The sequence below is a fragment of the Mycetomoellerius zeteki genome, unplaced genomic scaffold (genome assembly GCF_001594055.1).
Source record: "Mycetomoellerius zeteki isolate Tzet28-1 unplaced genomic scaffold, Tzet1.0 scaffold581, whole genome shotgun sequence".
Classification (NCBI taxonomy): Eukaryota; Metazoa; Arthropoda; class Insecta; order Hymenoptera; family Formicidae; genus Mycetomoellerius; species Mycetomoellerius zeteki.
Window position 1 is genome coordinate 71,488 of NW_017257590.1, and position 15,714 is coordinate 87,201.

Sequence of the window (15,714 nt, forward strand, 5' to 3'; positions counted from 1 at the left end):
GTGGTTCGGCGTCGTTGTTCAATTAGCGAAACGCGACAAGTGAGACAACCGTCACCGCGATATATCTTCGTACGAACGACCGACATCGCCGGACATCCTCCTCGGTACGGCGGGTGGTCCTCGGGAATCCTCTCGCGCGCGAGGACTCCGCGGTTCCGAGGCGGCCACACGCCTCAATTCAGCGCGTAGCTAAGCACCGGCTAAGATTTTTCGCTCACTACCGAACTATGCGTGGTGCGAGATGGTGTGTTCTCTGACCAGCGGCAAGGCCTGCGCCGACAGCGGAGACCCGTGCCCGGACCCGCCATCGCGCTCCACGCCGGAGGGCGGCGGACTCGAGATCACTGAGAACATGTCATCGTCGCTCAGCGACGCGCACCGACGCAACAATAACCACCACCTGGACCAGGGCGACCGCAGCTCGTCCGCAGGTTCCTCACTGGGCTCGTGCTCGCCGCCGCCCGCCTCGAGCCATTCGCCACCACCCCCACGACCGCCCTGGCTCCACGACTTCCACGCGGCGGCCGCGCCCCATGTTTTGCAGTTTCTCAATCTGAGTGCCGCCGGGGGTGGCATGCTCGGTAGCCAGCCATTGGCAGCGCTACATTCTATGGCGGAAAGGAGTCATCAGCATCAACAACAGCAACAACAGCAACAGCATCAACAGCAACAGCAGCAGCAGCAACAACAGCAGCAGTCGCACCAGCAGCAGCAGCATCATCCGTCACACCAGCAGCAACAAGGCGGCATCCAGTTGCCACGTATCACGGTGCCATTATCCACCATCACGCAGGGCCAATCGTCGCCTACTGGCAGCGGCAAGCACAGCCCGGCAACTTCCATCACCTCCGTCGGCAGCAATCCCCACGGCATCGACACGATACTCTCGAGACCGACGGCGACGGTCCACCCGCAGGCATCGGTACCGCCATCGCATGCGACCCTACCACCGACTCCACATCCCCAGCACATGGCTGCGCCGCGGTACGCCATGCACGCCGGTTTCACTGCGTCTTCGGGTGCGTACTACAACTGTCTTCCTAAGTTCGATTACTTAAATGCGGGTGACGCGATCGCGTGAATAATTAATCAAGAATTGTCTTTCTGGCCAATCTGTTCCAAACAGGTGAACACTAAATACGAAGAAAGAGAATCTATTTGAATATTAGATTTGAATAATTTTAACATTTTCTTTCAAAGCGCTTTAGCGTTCTCTGACATGTCTATTACGTCTTCTTGAGAATGTGAAGAACTTTCAGCTTGCTGTTGGATTGATTACAGTTCTTAAAATTACGAATACATGCATATCGTTTGTAAATATACAGGGTGTCTCACAACTACCGCATTTCCTCAAAGAACGTATTCATGAGATAATTTTGAGACGAAAATTCTAATAAAAAAATGTCGAGGCTACAATAGTTTTTGAATTATAATTGGTAAAGGTAGTTTGTAATTTAAAAACTATTATAGTTTCGATATTTTCGTCTTAGAATGTTCAAAAAAATTCAGAAATAATAATAGAGGCTATAAAAGTAAAATGATGTTTGACTCATAAGCATTTAAAGTTAGCTTATAATTCAAAAAATTATTGTAGTCTCGACATTTTCGTATTAGGATTTTCGTCTCAAAATTACGTCAAGAATATGTCCTTAAGAGGAAATGCGGTAGTTGTGAGACATCCTGTTCTTTCTCTCCTACTTAATAGATTCTGGACATTCAATATTGCGCCTGCTAGATTTTTGGAAAAAATCTTTAATTATTAATTGAATTTCGAGAAGATAAATATGACGTAAAGATGGCTTTTCATATTATTTTATATCAAGTTGTTTATAGAACCGTCGGTAGAACATTCAAGATCGTTATTCATGAGAATCTTACAAGAACTTTAGCATTTGTAATTCTAAGTCGACTTATATATCGACAATTTTAATTAATTTGTGATTTATTCTTGGAGTCGAGAGAGAGGAAATAAATTTATATGTTTATACATAATTCAATTCGTAATTCTAATAACTATCGTTAACGAAAAAAATTGAAATATATTAGAAACTCTGCCCATGTAATAATGAATTAACAACAAATACGTAATGATTATAATTATGTTCTTTTTTTTGCGATATATAAACCATATATCATACGCTTTTCAAAAATACAAAGCTTTAACTTAAATTTTTTCACAATGTGATTTCATGATGATAAAGGAGCTAGCAGTCGAAGTGGAAATATTGTGAAAAATATTTTGTAAACGTGGGACGGAGATAAACGTCGAAGGTTATTGATGCTTGTAGATATTACTAACATCTGCAACGGTAACAATTCGGTAACTATTCGCGCGTTTGCGATAGAAAATCGGGGGAAACCGCTGTTCTCCACGCACAAATCGTCGCGTGCTGCGATAGCGTGCGTGTAATGCGGGACGGATTGAACGCATTAATCGTAGAATTACCAAGGGCGGTCGATCGAACAACCGCGGGCCAGACGAAAGCGCGCGACTAGGAGTTACAAATCTATTACGAAACTATCCGTGCATTCGATACGATCAGCCCCGGCGTATAATTCACGGATTTACATAGTCGGAGTCTGATTTTCCATTTTGATTCGTGAGAATCACTATCGCCTGTTTTAACCCCATTCTGACCTAACAAAGTGATAAATGTCAAACGCAACTTTTTGATTTATTGGCGAAACAAATGAAACTTTTATAATGGTTCGTGTAAATAAGAACAAATATTAAACCAAGGAAATATAAATTAAACGCTCCGAAATGATTCCAGCGTTTTAGTAATCTCAAAGCTTGTCCTCACCGAAGTTAATCATGTTGATCGCCATACTAGTTTCTTCTTTTTTTATAAAGATAGGAGCAGAAGTCAGTCATGGTGGAAGTATATTACTTCCATCATGAAATCAGTATGCCGATCGACATGATTGGCTTCTGTGGAGACAAGCTCTTAAAGATATGGTTTTTCTTAAAATTCATCATAAAAAAATTATAAGATGAAAAACTTATAATGAAGAATCTCGTTCTTTACGAGATATATTTTTTGACGTAAATGCATGAGCTTTCAATTCACTTTTACAATGTCACTTCCTCGTGTTTTGTAGTTGGTAGCCTGCACCATCAAGACCTCGTTTGTGATGTTGCAAATGCATAACTTTTCTCCATCGGATGGCGTGCGACAAAGCAGAAGGCGTTTGTCATCGTCTTGAAAGGATGTGAAAAGATGTCACGTTCAAGAACGCTTTCGTGCAACGTTTAACCTCGCGTATACATTAAGCTAAATGATGCAGAGCGCATTACTAAATATTTGACACTAAATCATTTGGCATTAACAACGACGTTCAAGTCCACAAAAGTGTATAACTAACATTATTCGAAAGAATTTATCTCGATGATACCTAGAATCAATAAAATTGCAAAACATAATATAGTCATTCGACTCTCAATGTCATTTAAACCGAATACCACAATTACTAACCTACTTTACAATCTATAAAGATTTAGAAAAATATTTGTCTTGAATGAGGATTACAAATTTTTAGGGACATTTCGTGAAAATTTTCTCTTTACGCGTCACTTTTCATTCCTGGGCTATCAGGAATGTATTCAGACATCAATTTTAGAATTATCGGGGGGTCGATGTTACAACGGAAGGGAAGATAGGGTCGTATTATGAAGTTGTTCACACAAATAACGTATCATACAATATCGCAGTAATATCAGAGACGTGGGTTTAATTCATAAACGCCGGTATCACGCCGGTTATAATCCGTTAAAATGATTTTATGCTCGCCTTCTGCCTAAACAGAATGCTACCTAAATATTCTAACCCAATTGTAGTAATTTGAAAATTTAACATTCACACATGAGAAGAACAATTTTTCTGAAACAGTTTAGCTAGAAACAGAGATCTGAAAATAATTTGTTGGATTATAAAAATAATATAGATTGCTTGTTAGACATGATAATTAGAATGTCAAAACTTTTTGCAGCATTATTCATCATATTTGAATTTTCTACGTAATTATTTTGATGATCCAACAAATTTATTTTCAAATCTGTATTTATAGCTAAAGTTTCAAATACTTCAGCAAAATCGTTCTCTCCAATATTAAGGATTTTATTATTATTATATCAAAAACTTTTGAAATGATTAATATAAACATAATAATATCATAGAAGCGTATTAGAAATATTTCTTTCATGCAAATATTTTGTATAATAAAATTTTGTCTAATTCTAAACAAGTATCACGGAAAAAAAAGATTAACTGCCACACCTAAAAATCAGGTATGGCAGCTAAATTCAGTAGCATTATATGGACACCTAACGTCATCTCTGCGAGATCTAATTTCTATTAGCTGTGAGCCCTAAATATTGTCATTGTAACAGATAAACATTTTGCTATTAGATCGATGTATTGATCATTGCAGCAAACGTTTTCTGTGTAACAGACAATTTGGTAGCAAGTACAGTTTCAGCAAACCATATTTAGCTGTGGTAGAGACAATTTTCTTTTACACGGACATATTCGATAATGACAACTAACTTCATATTGCTAAATAAATCGATCTGTAACAGACATGCATATTTTGCTAACATGTCCAAATTTTGGTTACAGCAGCTAATTTTTGGTTGCGTTAGCCTATCCGCGATATATCAGTATAGGATTTAGGTACGCAACCAAAAATTGGCTGCTGCAATCAATTAAAAATGCTGTGCCATATTTAGCCAATCTTTTCTTTTAGTGTACAAATAAAAAAGCAGCCATCATATTCCGAAATAATTATCAGAATTAATTAAACAGCGTTACATCATTTCATTCGATTCTTTTCAATTGCTGTAAACAGCCAAAAGAATAAATTTGTTTAATGTGAAAATGGCAAAATTAAGTAAAAGCAAGAGCGTGAATAAGAATTACGACGTGACTTTGATTGAAATATTGACTGAAAGGAGCAGCGGATGCAGAACGGCGGCTCTAAAATTTATGCTTACCGAATTACCTGCTCTCCCCTGGTACATTAACGAGCGACGCAAACGAGGGACGTTACTTAACATTCATGACATTAAATTTCTAAATGATTTGCTCCCGACAGAGCGCGGTTATACTTCATAATAACGAATCGCTAAACAGCGCGCGCTAACTATATCCGCGATTTATACATTTCGCATGTCGAAATGTGCTAATCGAGGTATCGCGAGTTTGATTTTATCGCGTGAAAACGGGATATCTACGTACGTAATAGCATTGGAAATAACGCGATGATTCCTGTATGTGAGATGTGTTAAAAATTTGACTTTAAGCTGAGTATTCTCTGTATTTGTTTCAGTTTTATTCTCTATTTATGATTTCGCTTTATTTTTTAAAAATAATTATCCTTTTCTATTATAACGATGTTGATCATAGATTAAATGTAAAACTTCGTAATTTCAATAATTGAAGATACAAATGACTCTCTCTCTCTCTCTCTCTCTCTCTCTCTCTCTCTCTCTCTAATTTATTTTAAGATATCATATATTTGACTTATTTAATTATTATTGTAGGCTTTTAGAAATATCACCCGAGTAATTTTAAAATTTGGCGAACAAGGATAAAATCTCGGATTAATACGGAGGCACTCGAGTGTGATGTTTCCAAACGTGACTTTAGTCAGACATCTCTATATTATCTTAATTATCTTATTCTACTCTCTAAATTTCTTGAAATTAAATCTCACTCCGAAAGAGTAAAAGTACAATTATTTTTTGAGAAGAGTGAAAATATTTCACTTCTCGAAAAAAAGTGACAGTTTTCACTTTTTTTGAATGAAATTTTACTCAAAAAAAGAGACTGTATTTTTATTCTCTTAGAGCGTAGAGAGATTTCATTCCAAGAAATTTTACTTCAAGAGAGTAACTTCGATTTTTTGTCGCTAAATTTTTGCTTTTCATCACCTCTAATTTTTTTAGAAAACCAAATCACACGTTGCACTTTATGAATCATTTTACATACATCATAGAGGAATTAAGACAATACAGAAGGGAACAATATTATACCGCGGTTACAATTGGTGTTTACAATAGGACACGAATTATTTGATAGCCAAATAGGGCGACCATATACGAGCGGAAGTTAGGATATTGCGGGTTAACCAACTGACGACGGCTCGTACGCGGCTTGGTGGCGAATTCGGATTTCCGCGACAGGATGTATGAGCCTCTGGTCCACTTGCGGTTAAACGAACAAAAAGATCGCGTTACGATAAACTACAGTGGCAAACGGGCGCCGAACAGTGCAGTACGGTGATGATAAAAAATGACGATAAGAGGAGGATGCGTATATAAATTTAATAGGTACAAAGGAGAGGCCTAGCGCAAGAGTAACGTTCGAAAAATAAGGATGACAGTAAATCACGCTACAGCGCGACTGTAACCGCGCTAAAGCTTGCCGTAAATGTATCCTTCATTACTCCAGTCTTGTAAAAAGTAAAAAAGAGAAAGAAACGAGAATCATATCGGGATGCGACACAGCGCGCGCGCACGAGCAATTCAATTTTGAAAAGTTCGCTGCAAAAATATCGCGGTTACGTTCTTGCATCGTTCTTCGTGATGAATTACAGCCTGCGGATTTTTGTGACGTAAATGACATCGCGTGGAATTATTACCGCCGTTGTTTCACGATGTCCTTTCGAAATTGTTATTCTATTCCGTTTTGCATGATTCTGGCTGATTGATTTTGGAGGAATAACGCGCACGGAAAGAACGATTTTGCTGAAGTATCTATTAGCTAGGTACAAATTGAAAGAAATGTTTCGTACAAATGACCATTATTTTGTTGATATGTGAGTTATAAAAACTTTCTTTCTTTTTAATTTAAAAATTGTGCTCTAATTTAAAAAAATGTGTTCTAATCAAAATTTGGCTATTCTAAGCAAACAACATAATTTTTAAATTAAAAAGTAAAAATGTTTTTGTAAGTCACATATCAACAAAATCATACCAAACATTTCTCTCAGTGAAGTTTTGAAAATAATTTTACTGGACCATTAAAATAATTACGTGATAAAATTTCAAGTATGTTGAATAAAACGCTACAAGAAGTTTTGATATTCTAACGACTATAGTCGCTACATAATTATTTTGCTGGTCCAACAGAATTATTTTCAGATCTGCAAGTAGCTAAATTTTTAAATATTTCAGCAAAATTGTCTTTTCCACGTGCGGATTTAATGTCGTATATCGCAGATATTAGGATCGGATCGGAAACCGGCACTCGTGCCAAAATTGGACGACAGTACTGCAGGTGTACGTTCTCTATGAAATAGAGCAATGGCCCGTTGGAGTCGAATATCATGAGGCGGTATGTTTATCCTGAAAGCAGATATTCACATCATCCTAGAAAAGGAACTTCCCGACGTCCCATGTGCCTCCTCACGTGTGTCTTTCATTTTTTATCTGTAATAGAAACCTCGAAAAATATTGCGTGACATCTGCTCTGGTTTTTATATCATAAATTACGGCATTTTTGTTCCCCTTTTTAAACGTGCATCGCAAAATCTCAGAGCCTTCCTCGTGACTCACAACAACTTTTGCAACGAGGTATTTTTACTATTTTTTTATACGACACTACAAGACTACCTGATTCATAGAGGTCTGAAAATTTTCGCGCAATCAAAATGCTATCAGTGATTAAATTAAGAGACACCTCTCGCTTGCAATAAACGCAATTATCTAGCGAATAAATTCAAGAACAGCAATGAACACGGGAATCGATAAAGACATTTCTTAACTATACATTTACTTGGCACGAAACACTGTGTTCAATTATAGATGAATTAAATGTTAAAATATGAAAGCCACTGCAAGCTTTCAAAGAATATGATACATTGAAAATTTAGCATAACCGAATAATTCAACAAAAAGAATACCTTTGTACACACTTCTTCAAATAATAGTAGAGGAGACGATCGAGGCCGATTGTCAATTTTTGATTAGTAATTTTTAGAAAAAAAAAGTGGATACATGATTTTGAAATATTATACACGTTATAATATGTCTATATCCTTTAGGTATTAAAAAAAAATTACTCTTGAGTTCATCATATCATACAAATAAGTTATTTAATTTTGAAGCTGCGGAAATATGACAATTAACCTCCCTCCCCCGTGTTTTGGGTTGATATTTACACGGATTTGCAGTAGCATATTTGTATGGACAATACATATAAAAAATACAATTTTTATTTTAATGTCAGTTAATAGTAAATTATAGTATTAATATAAATAAAATATACCTATAGTTATTTTAATCATAAAATACGTAATTTGTTTTTGTACCGTAGTATCTATATGAAATATAATTTATTTGTAAGTATATTCTTTAAAAATGTATCGAACTAAAGATATATATATTAAAATCGATTATCACCTAACTCCATCTCATTTTGATCAATCTACCTCACATAAGGTACTCCCATTTTTAACAAAAAGAGAAGATTGTATGCACAAACTTTGTCAGGATAATTAATTAATTGTAGCAAAACTTTTCTAAGACATGTCATTTTCTACACAGTAAAAAAATTTGTGTATTTGTGTTGAAAACAGTCCACTCACGTTTGTGTTAACGGTTTGTGTTGAATTTTTTAACATATTCGAGTGTTAATTTAACATAATGTGATTATGTTATTTAAAGGTTTTCTGTGAAATTGATATTCAATGTTTCTTAGTATCAAAATGACACAATTTATGAGTAAGTGAACAAGTAATATAAAAATAATGTGTTTTAAAATGTAAATTCTAAGATAAATGAACAATACGTGTTAATTTAACATATCATAAATATTAATTTTCTGAAAAAAAATATGCTTTCATGGCTTGCTTACAAACTGTGTCGATGTTATCTTTCTTTGTATTTATTCTATTACATAATATTTGTGTTACCTTCTAACATATTCATCTTGTGTAAAATTAACTCAAAAATTTGAGTGGACCGTTTGGAACATGCGATTTATGTTAATTTCAACACATTTTTTCCAACTGTGTATGAATACATGATATCGCGATTAATAATGCCAAAGACTTGTCAGATGACAAAATAGGTGATAAGAAAAGTTTACTTACTAACTTCATTTCCTTCGTTGTAAATAATATATACAATGCTTTTGGTGCAAACTATTTTATATAATAAATTAATATTATATCAGCAATCTACTGTCAAAAAAAGAGATTTTTCTGCCATGTAGTCATTGATTTATAAGCATTTTGACAATCAATTCCGTACGGCAACCGGCCCCGGTCTCTCCTACTTTTACACACTAATATCTTCTGAACAGTGAACACCATCTTTTTGGTTATTTTGCAAGAGTGCTTTGAAATGAAAATATCGAGTATTTTGAAACAGTGACATGAGCATGTACACTCGGCAGCAGAAAGGCTTTACAACAATTTTTTTCGATGGGTTTCGGAATGTGGCTTATTCACCGAGCGATTTGTTTTTACTTATGGGTCTATTCAATTACGTTCAATCGCTTTACAAGCAAGACTGAGTTTCAAAATCCATCGAAAAAAAAATGTTGCAACCTTTCTGCTGGCAAGTGTACCTCATGCATGCGTATGTATGCAACACGCAAACGCATGGCGTATAGAATTTCAGCACGACGAAATAAAATAGTCATATATCGTTATTGTGTAATCCTGTCAAATGCATTTGCGATATTTGCCTGTGTTTCAAATCTGTGCGGTGTACACTGCACCCGGGCATTTGGTGCACACGCGCGTTACAATGGCGCATACGTTCGAACTACCTCGCCGTAATTCGCGTAATCGTATACGGTTTCAATAACGGTTTAATGGGTAACCGACTTCATTGTCGTGTTAGACAGATTACGTCGATTACAAATACGACAAGCAGCACGGCTCGTATTTACGACGCGAATTCGGTGGTGCGTGAATGCTGGTCTAGAATTATAGACGGCCATCGGATACACATACGTATGTATGAGTATACCGTTTCTGTTGCGTATATATATGTGTGTGTGTGTGTGTGTGTGTGTGTGTGTGTGTGTGTGTGTGTATACACTGTACATATTCCCGTATAAATTTCGTCCGCTAAAACACATCGTCGCGTTTTATTCATATCAATAACGCGCCGCCGGCACCGATTTGAACGCGTCGGGACATCGCCCGCGATTCAATTCATTCAATCAATTCATTCAATTCAATTCATTTATTTCTGATTGAAATAAAATACTTTAATAAACAAAGACTCAAAGATAATACATTTAACAAGGTCATCTTTAAATTTAAGTGTGTCTCCCTTTTATTCACGCATCCTGCGATGCGGTTTGCATGATGTAAAACGTGTAAAGAGAATAATGACTGCGTTTAGGAAAAAAGCAGCTTTACAACTGTTGTAACATTCTCTCTTAGATGATTGGTTATACATTTAAGTCCAATGAAAAATAAGGGCAAGATCACGATCGTATTAAAGAATCTTACAGTTGCAAAGCTGCAAATTTTTCTGCTAAACGCAGTAAATTTTATTATTGTCGAAAGAGCATTATCTATTTTTGCAGAGTATAAAAATATTGGATCATAATCACAAAGCACGAAGATAAGCTCTCCTTTTTCACGTCGCCGCACTATCGTCATCGTGATTATGCGATTCGCAACGTGCGCCGCTAATTGACATCTGATACCGATCGATCTCTCCTGCGCGTACGCTTTACACCGATGGTCATTAATTAAATTCTCGCCGGACGCACGCGCGCGCGAGCCTGCCGATCGCCGCTGTATAAATGACAAAAAGCCCATCAAAATGTGCGTATTAAACGATAAATATTTCGTCCACTTACTCGCCCGTCGACGTCGCGTTCGTACCTTATTCACCACGATATTCAGTGTGCGTCAAATATTTATAGTTAACACTCTCATGCGTGTTTTTCCGATTGGTCGTTCCAATAAACGCAACGTATCGCATATATATGTATACACACACGTAGGATGTTCTAACTTACGATTTAAAGTAAACTCCTTATTTATAAAAACTTTTATATACCGGTAGCTTTTTTCAGCATATAGAGATGCCTGCAAATTAAATTTTCGAATCTGAAAGATTCGATTCTGAATAAGTTTGAAATTTCGAATTATCGGTGGTTCGATTTCAAATTCGCCTATTTTATTTGCTTCGTTTTAAATCTGGGAAATTTTGATTTGTTTTAGAATTAAAAAAAATTCGATTCAATTTGACGCAAAAATTTTTAATTCAATTCGATTCGTTTTCAAATATATTATCAAAGATTCGATTCGATTTGACCTCACAGATGGTTGATTCGCACACCTCTACTTAAAGCTACAAACGAGAGAAGCTTTATTCTTCATTTTACGTAAGTGACGCTCGCTTCTTCAAATTTCTATTTTAAAAATTAGTTCTGTCGAGGTATTTGAATATTTAAAAACCTCGAAGAATAATATCTTATCTTAAGGTTTACAGAATCAAACATGTATATAAATTCACACGGAAATATTGAAACACTACGATCCGCTTTGACGAAATATAGGATTCCTCTTGTTTAGTTATGATTTATTCTCATCGGTTCAAATTTATATCATAATTGTCTTATCTTAAGATTAATCTCTTTCTCCAAAGATTGAGTCAAAGCATTTGTAATTAAGATTAAGATCGAACCTCTGTGAAGTAAGATCGAGGATCGGGTATCACACATATACACTTTTAAATGCTTTTAATTGCTCGATTCAAGGTGTTCCCAACGAGATGTCGTAAAAGCGCGTGGCGGGGGTTTTGAGAATCGAGAAGATCTCACCTTTCTACTCCTTTTCTTCACCGGACTCGCGGACAAAGAGCATGATCGCGGGTATTTTTGATGATGAGCATACGCGGGTTTAGCTGTTTATGATCCCATAAATTCCGTCTGATTTCGGCGTAACGGACAAAAGATCGGATGGTCGTGTCGCGCGTATCCCACTATTTTCGTCGTCAACGGTAAAATGGAAATGACGCTTTATTGTTCGAATGGACAAGCGTAGAAGGCCGGTAGAAACACGCACCCGAAACGAATTAAAACGGGCCCACGCAATCGGGAGCCAACGCTCTCAATCGCGATTATGGCTAATTTCTGGCTGTAACTGATAGTTGAATGATTTTCTTTAGTAAGCGACATCGTATCATGAATGTCCTCGATAAAATATTGCGGGATGAAAGGTTGCGAGAATATTGGACTATTATATGATAACGATCAATTAAACTTGGATTTAAATAACTTTCCGAAATTATACTACGAAGGTATACGTTTTGTTTCTCGATAAAAGTGACGACATTATACAGTATCCTGCATATGATTCGCTGAGACTATTGTGAGAGAGCAATTTATTATTTAATAATAATATCTTCTAACAACTTGATCGATAAATTAAAACTGTACCTTTCTTCTTAAATATTTTAAGAATTATTAATAAAATAATGTTTCTAAATATTTCAACAATTGTGAATTAATCATTTTGCAAGCGAGGACGTACTAAAATAACTAAAACAATAAACAATGGATCTATAAACGCATTTAAATCATTGTGGACTTTTCTAATTAATAAAAAGTTAAATGGCGAGATTCACTAAGATTAATTAAAACATGTAAACCATATATTAAAATCTCTGAATTTGTCGAAAGAAATAATCGCTCTTGAAAGAATAAACTCTGAAAAATATGTATAAACGCACATAAGTCTCATATCTTTTTCAAAAACGCTAAGATAATAAGTCTTGGAAACGCAAATAATGATAATTCCACCGTGTCTTTTATTCGATTCGCGCGTTTCGATCCGAGAGATCAATTTAATCTCCCTTAATCCGCGCAAAAAGTCCGTCGGATCTCGACGACCGATATTTACGGATTCGATATCCCAGCAGCCGTTCTCTCGCATAGAGCCCGGCTTAAGTCGACTAATTTCTCGCGTTCGAAAGGTTGGATCATTAAGGTCTCCGCATAGCGAGAGTTACCAAGGAACCTCTCTCGAGACTGCGAATCGAATTGGCGTCATGTGTATTTGTACGTGTGTGCTAATAATCTCGACTAAAACACCAGATTCGATAGATACGAATCTCCGTTGAGTTAAACCAAACGAATTCTAAATAGAAGAGACGAAAAATGCCTACAGAGCCTCTAATAATTTTTTCGTCTGTATAATCATCTCTTGAATAATTCAATTACACATTACATTATTCAAATTGTGTATAATGCAAATTATCATTCTCAAACAGATAAAATTCAAAGAAACGAAATTGTACGATTTGCAAAAATTAAAAAAAAATTGTAACAATTCGTCATAGATATTGTAAATGGATACGCCTTGTGGCTAAATCAGGGATTCGAGTTGACAGAGCGAGTGAGTTTAATAAATTTTGTCCTTCTATGAGAATGAGACTATATGTACTGCGCAAACTCGAGCGTAATGTCATATAAATATGTATAGACTTCAATTATGTTTTATTACATTTTAAAACTAATCGTTCATTAAATACTTACGAATGAAAGGAAATATTGCCATTCTTCCTCCAATATACACACAGTGACTTATCATTTTCGCAAGTCTTTGCCAATTATAACATATCGATTAAGATGTCACTGCGTGATATATTTGAAATTGTTAATCATTTCTCATACAGTCATTTCGAGCATGCGCGTCGTATGTATGAACGTACATATACATATATTGGTACAACAAAGGACAGAAGATACAACACATTATATCTCTTTTTATCTAACGGGAAAGGCGCATCCATGTGTATAAAGATCTATGCAATTTGTAATACAATAACGAACATTCGGATTTTTCTCAGTTTGACATTTAATTATTTGGCGGGAAGGGAGGAAGGGGAAAGAGCGAGATTGAAATCTGTCGCGAGGTCGCGCGGCTTATAAAATTGCGGCATTTAAATTCCGTTTGCATATTCCGGACGGATGCGAGTTGTATGAAAATTGCGTATGATAAAAATGTGAAATGAATCGCATAGAAACGTGGAAACGAGCGGGGAAAAACTGAAGCTTAATAAAGCGATTTACGATGGAGAAGCGGAACGACTTGGCCGACATCGATCCGAGGAAGCTGTTTCACTCGGTCAGTAAACGCGCGCTCGTTCTACATCTCACCGTTGCATTTTACGGCTTCCTTCGATTATTACTTCAATATGCGCTACTATCTGAATTATCGTAAATCCAATATCGTTATCTACATCTCGACGGTCGGGCCAAAGCATATGTTGTATCCGCTGCGTTTAATCCCAATATCAGTTAAATATACATCAACCATTATTAATATCGCGAATGATTATTAATATCCCACACGATACACTTTCTTCAAAAAAGAGAAAAAAATCGCAAACAAAAAAAGTATAGGTATATGATTACATATATTTTCCGCATCACTGAGATTTAAAAGATTAGAACTTAATATATTATTTTCTCAATTTCCATTGATATTTTTGTCTACCTTATTAGTAGAAAAAAAATTAATTAATATTATTATTACCAATTAAAAGTTGATATTTATTATTTACGAAAAGTTGAAAAAAGTGTGCCACTGATTCGTGCAGACTTTAGAATAACTAGCTTAAGTAACAATTCGCACGTAATATGTATGAGTGTTCATTGATATATCTCCCTAGGTATCGGTCAATTTCAACAAAGAGCGGAACCACGGCACACTGCAGTCTATTGGCCGGGCCTTCAGGGACTAGTCAGCGATCCTCTCGCATGGCGGGCAAGATTACACACATGTAAGTTCAATATCTCACGCATACTACATCCCTTACTACATATGGAATATTGTATATAGAGAAAATATCACACTACCTTGAATATTCACATATTTATCGAACACGAGCATCACATATTTACAACAAATAAGAATATTAAAGTCTATGACGGTCGAAGCTAGATCTTTAATGCTTAAATAATTATATATATATGTTATAAATGTGAATTATACATATACTAGAGGAGAAGGTGGTATTATGGCCAGTGTATATATTGTGGTCTTTCTTAATATCTCCACTATTATGTAGCGAATCCTAATAATTACTTATGGAATTATTAGTTCAGTAGCTCGCCGTTACACCATGACGCTAATATTACCAATGCTCAATAGCCAGCACTTATTATAACGCATTTTTACTTTCATGTATTTCAAAACTTTTCTTTCTGAGGTACACTTTAGCATTTAATTACGCCTACTTCCTCATTTTTCATAAACTTGAGCGTATTATCACATGAATATATGTATTTTTGAGTGTGTTATTTACTATTTAAAATTTTATTTGACTGTATATATTTTGAGTTATGCAAATTTAAACAATACCGTGGCATTTTACTAATGTGGCCTTCTATGGATATTGATTACTCACGACCTCTTTTTTGAGGTTTTCATACCAAAATGATTATTTGATAATCGATTGTAGTTTTACTGTTAATCTATAGTTTATATTATACGTGTACTATTTTTATATATATAGTACAGAAATTTTTAGTATTGAGCATCTTATATGTAGAAGTTATGTGAACGTATATACACTATTTGCATACACTTTAAAATGTTTTACTTTTTTGTTAATTTTGTAACCAAATACTGTTTTCTAAACAAAAGTAATATTTTGAGGCTATTTTTATGGAAGGCCACATTATCACCCATTCTTTTCTTCGAGTCATTATGCAATGTGACCACATTTTT

General features: G+C 35.7%; 1 protein-coding gene across 1 annotated transcript in view; it reads left to right on the plus strand.

Annotated features, from left to right (window-relative positions):
- Window positions 1–228: 228 nt before the first annotated feature.
- The window catches only part of HGTX (HGTX homeodomain transcription factor), a 44,504-nt gene continuing 29,018 nt past the window's right edge, over window positions 229–15,714 (plus strand). Inside the window, exons 1-2 of the mRNA XM_018456599.1 lie at window positions 229–1,019; window positions 14,654–14,764. Of these exons, the coding sequence (XP_018312101.1) occupies window positions 242–1,019; window positions 14,654–14,764 (889 nt within the window). The 5' untranslated portion in view covers window positions 229–241. The remainder of the gene's footprint in view (window positions 1,020–14,653; window positions 14,765–15,714) is intronic.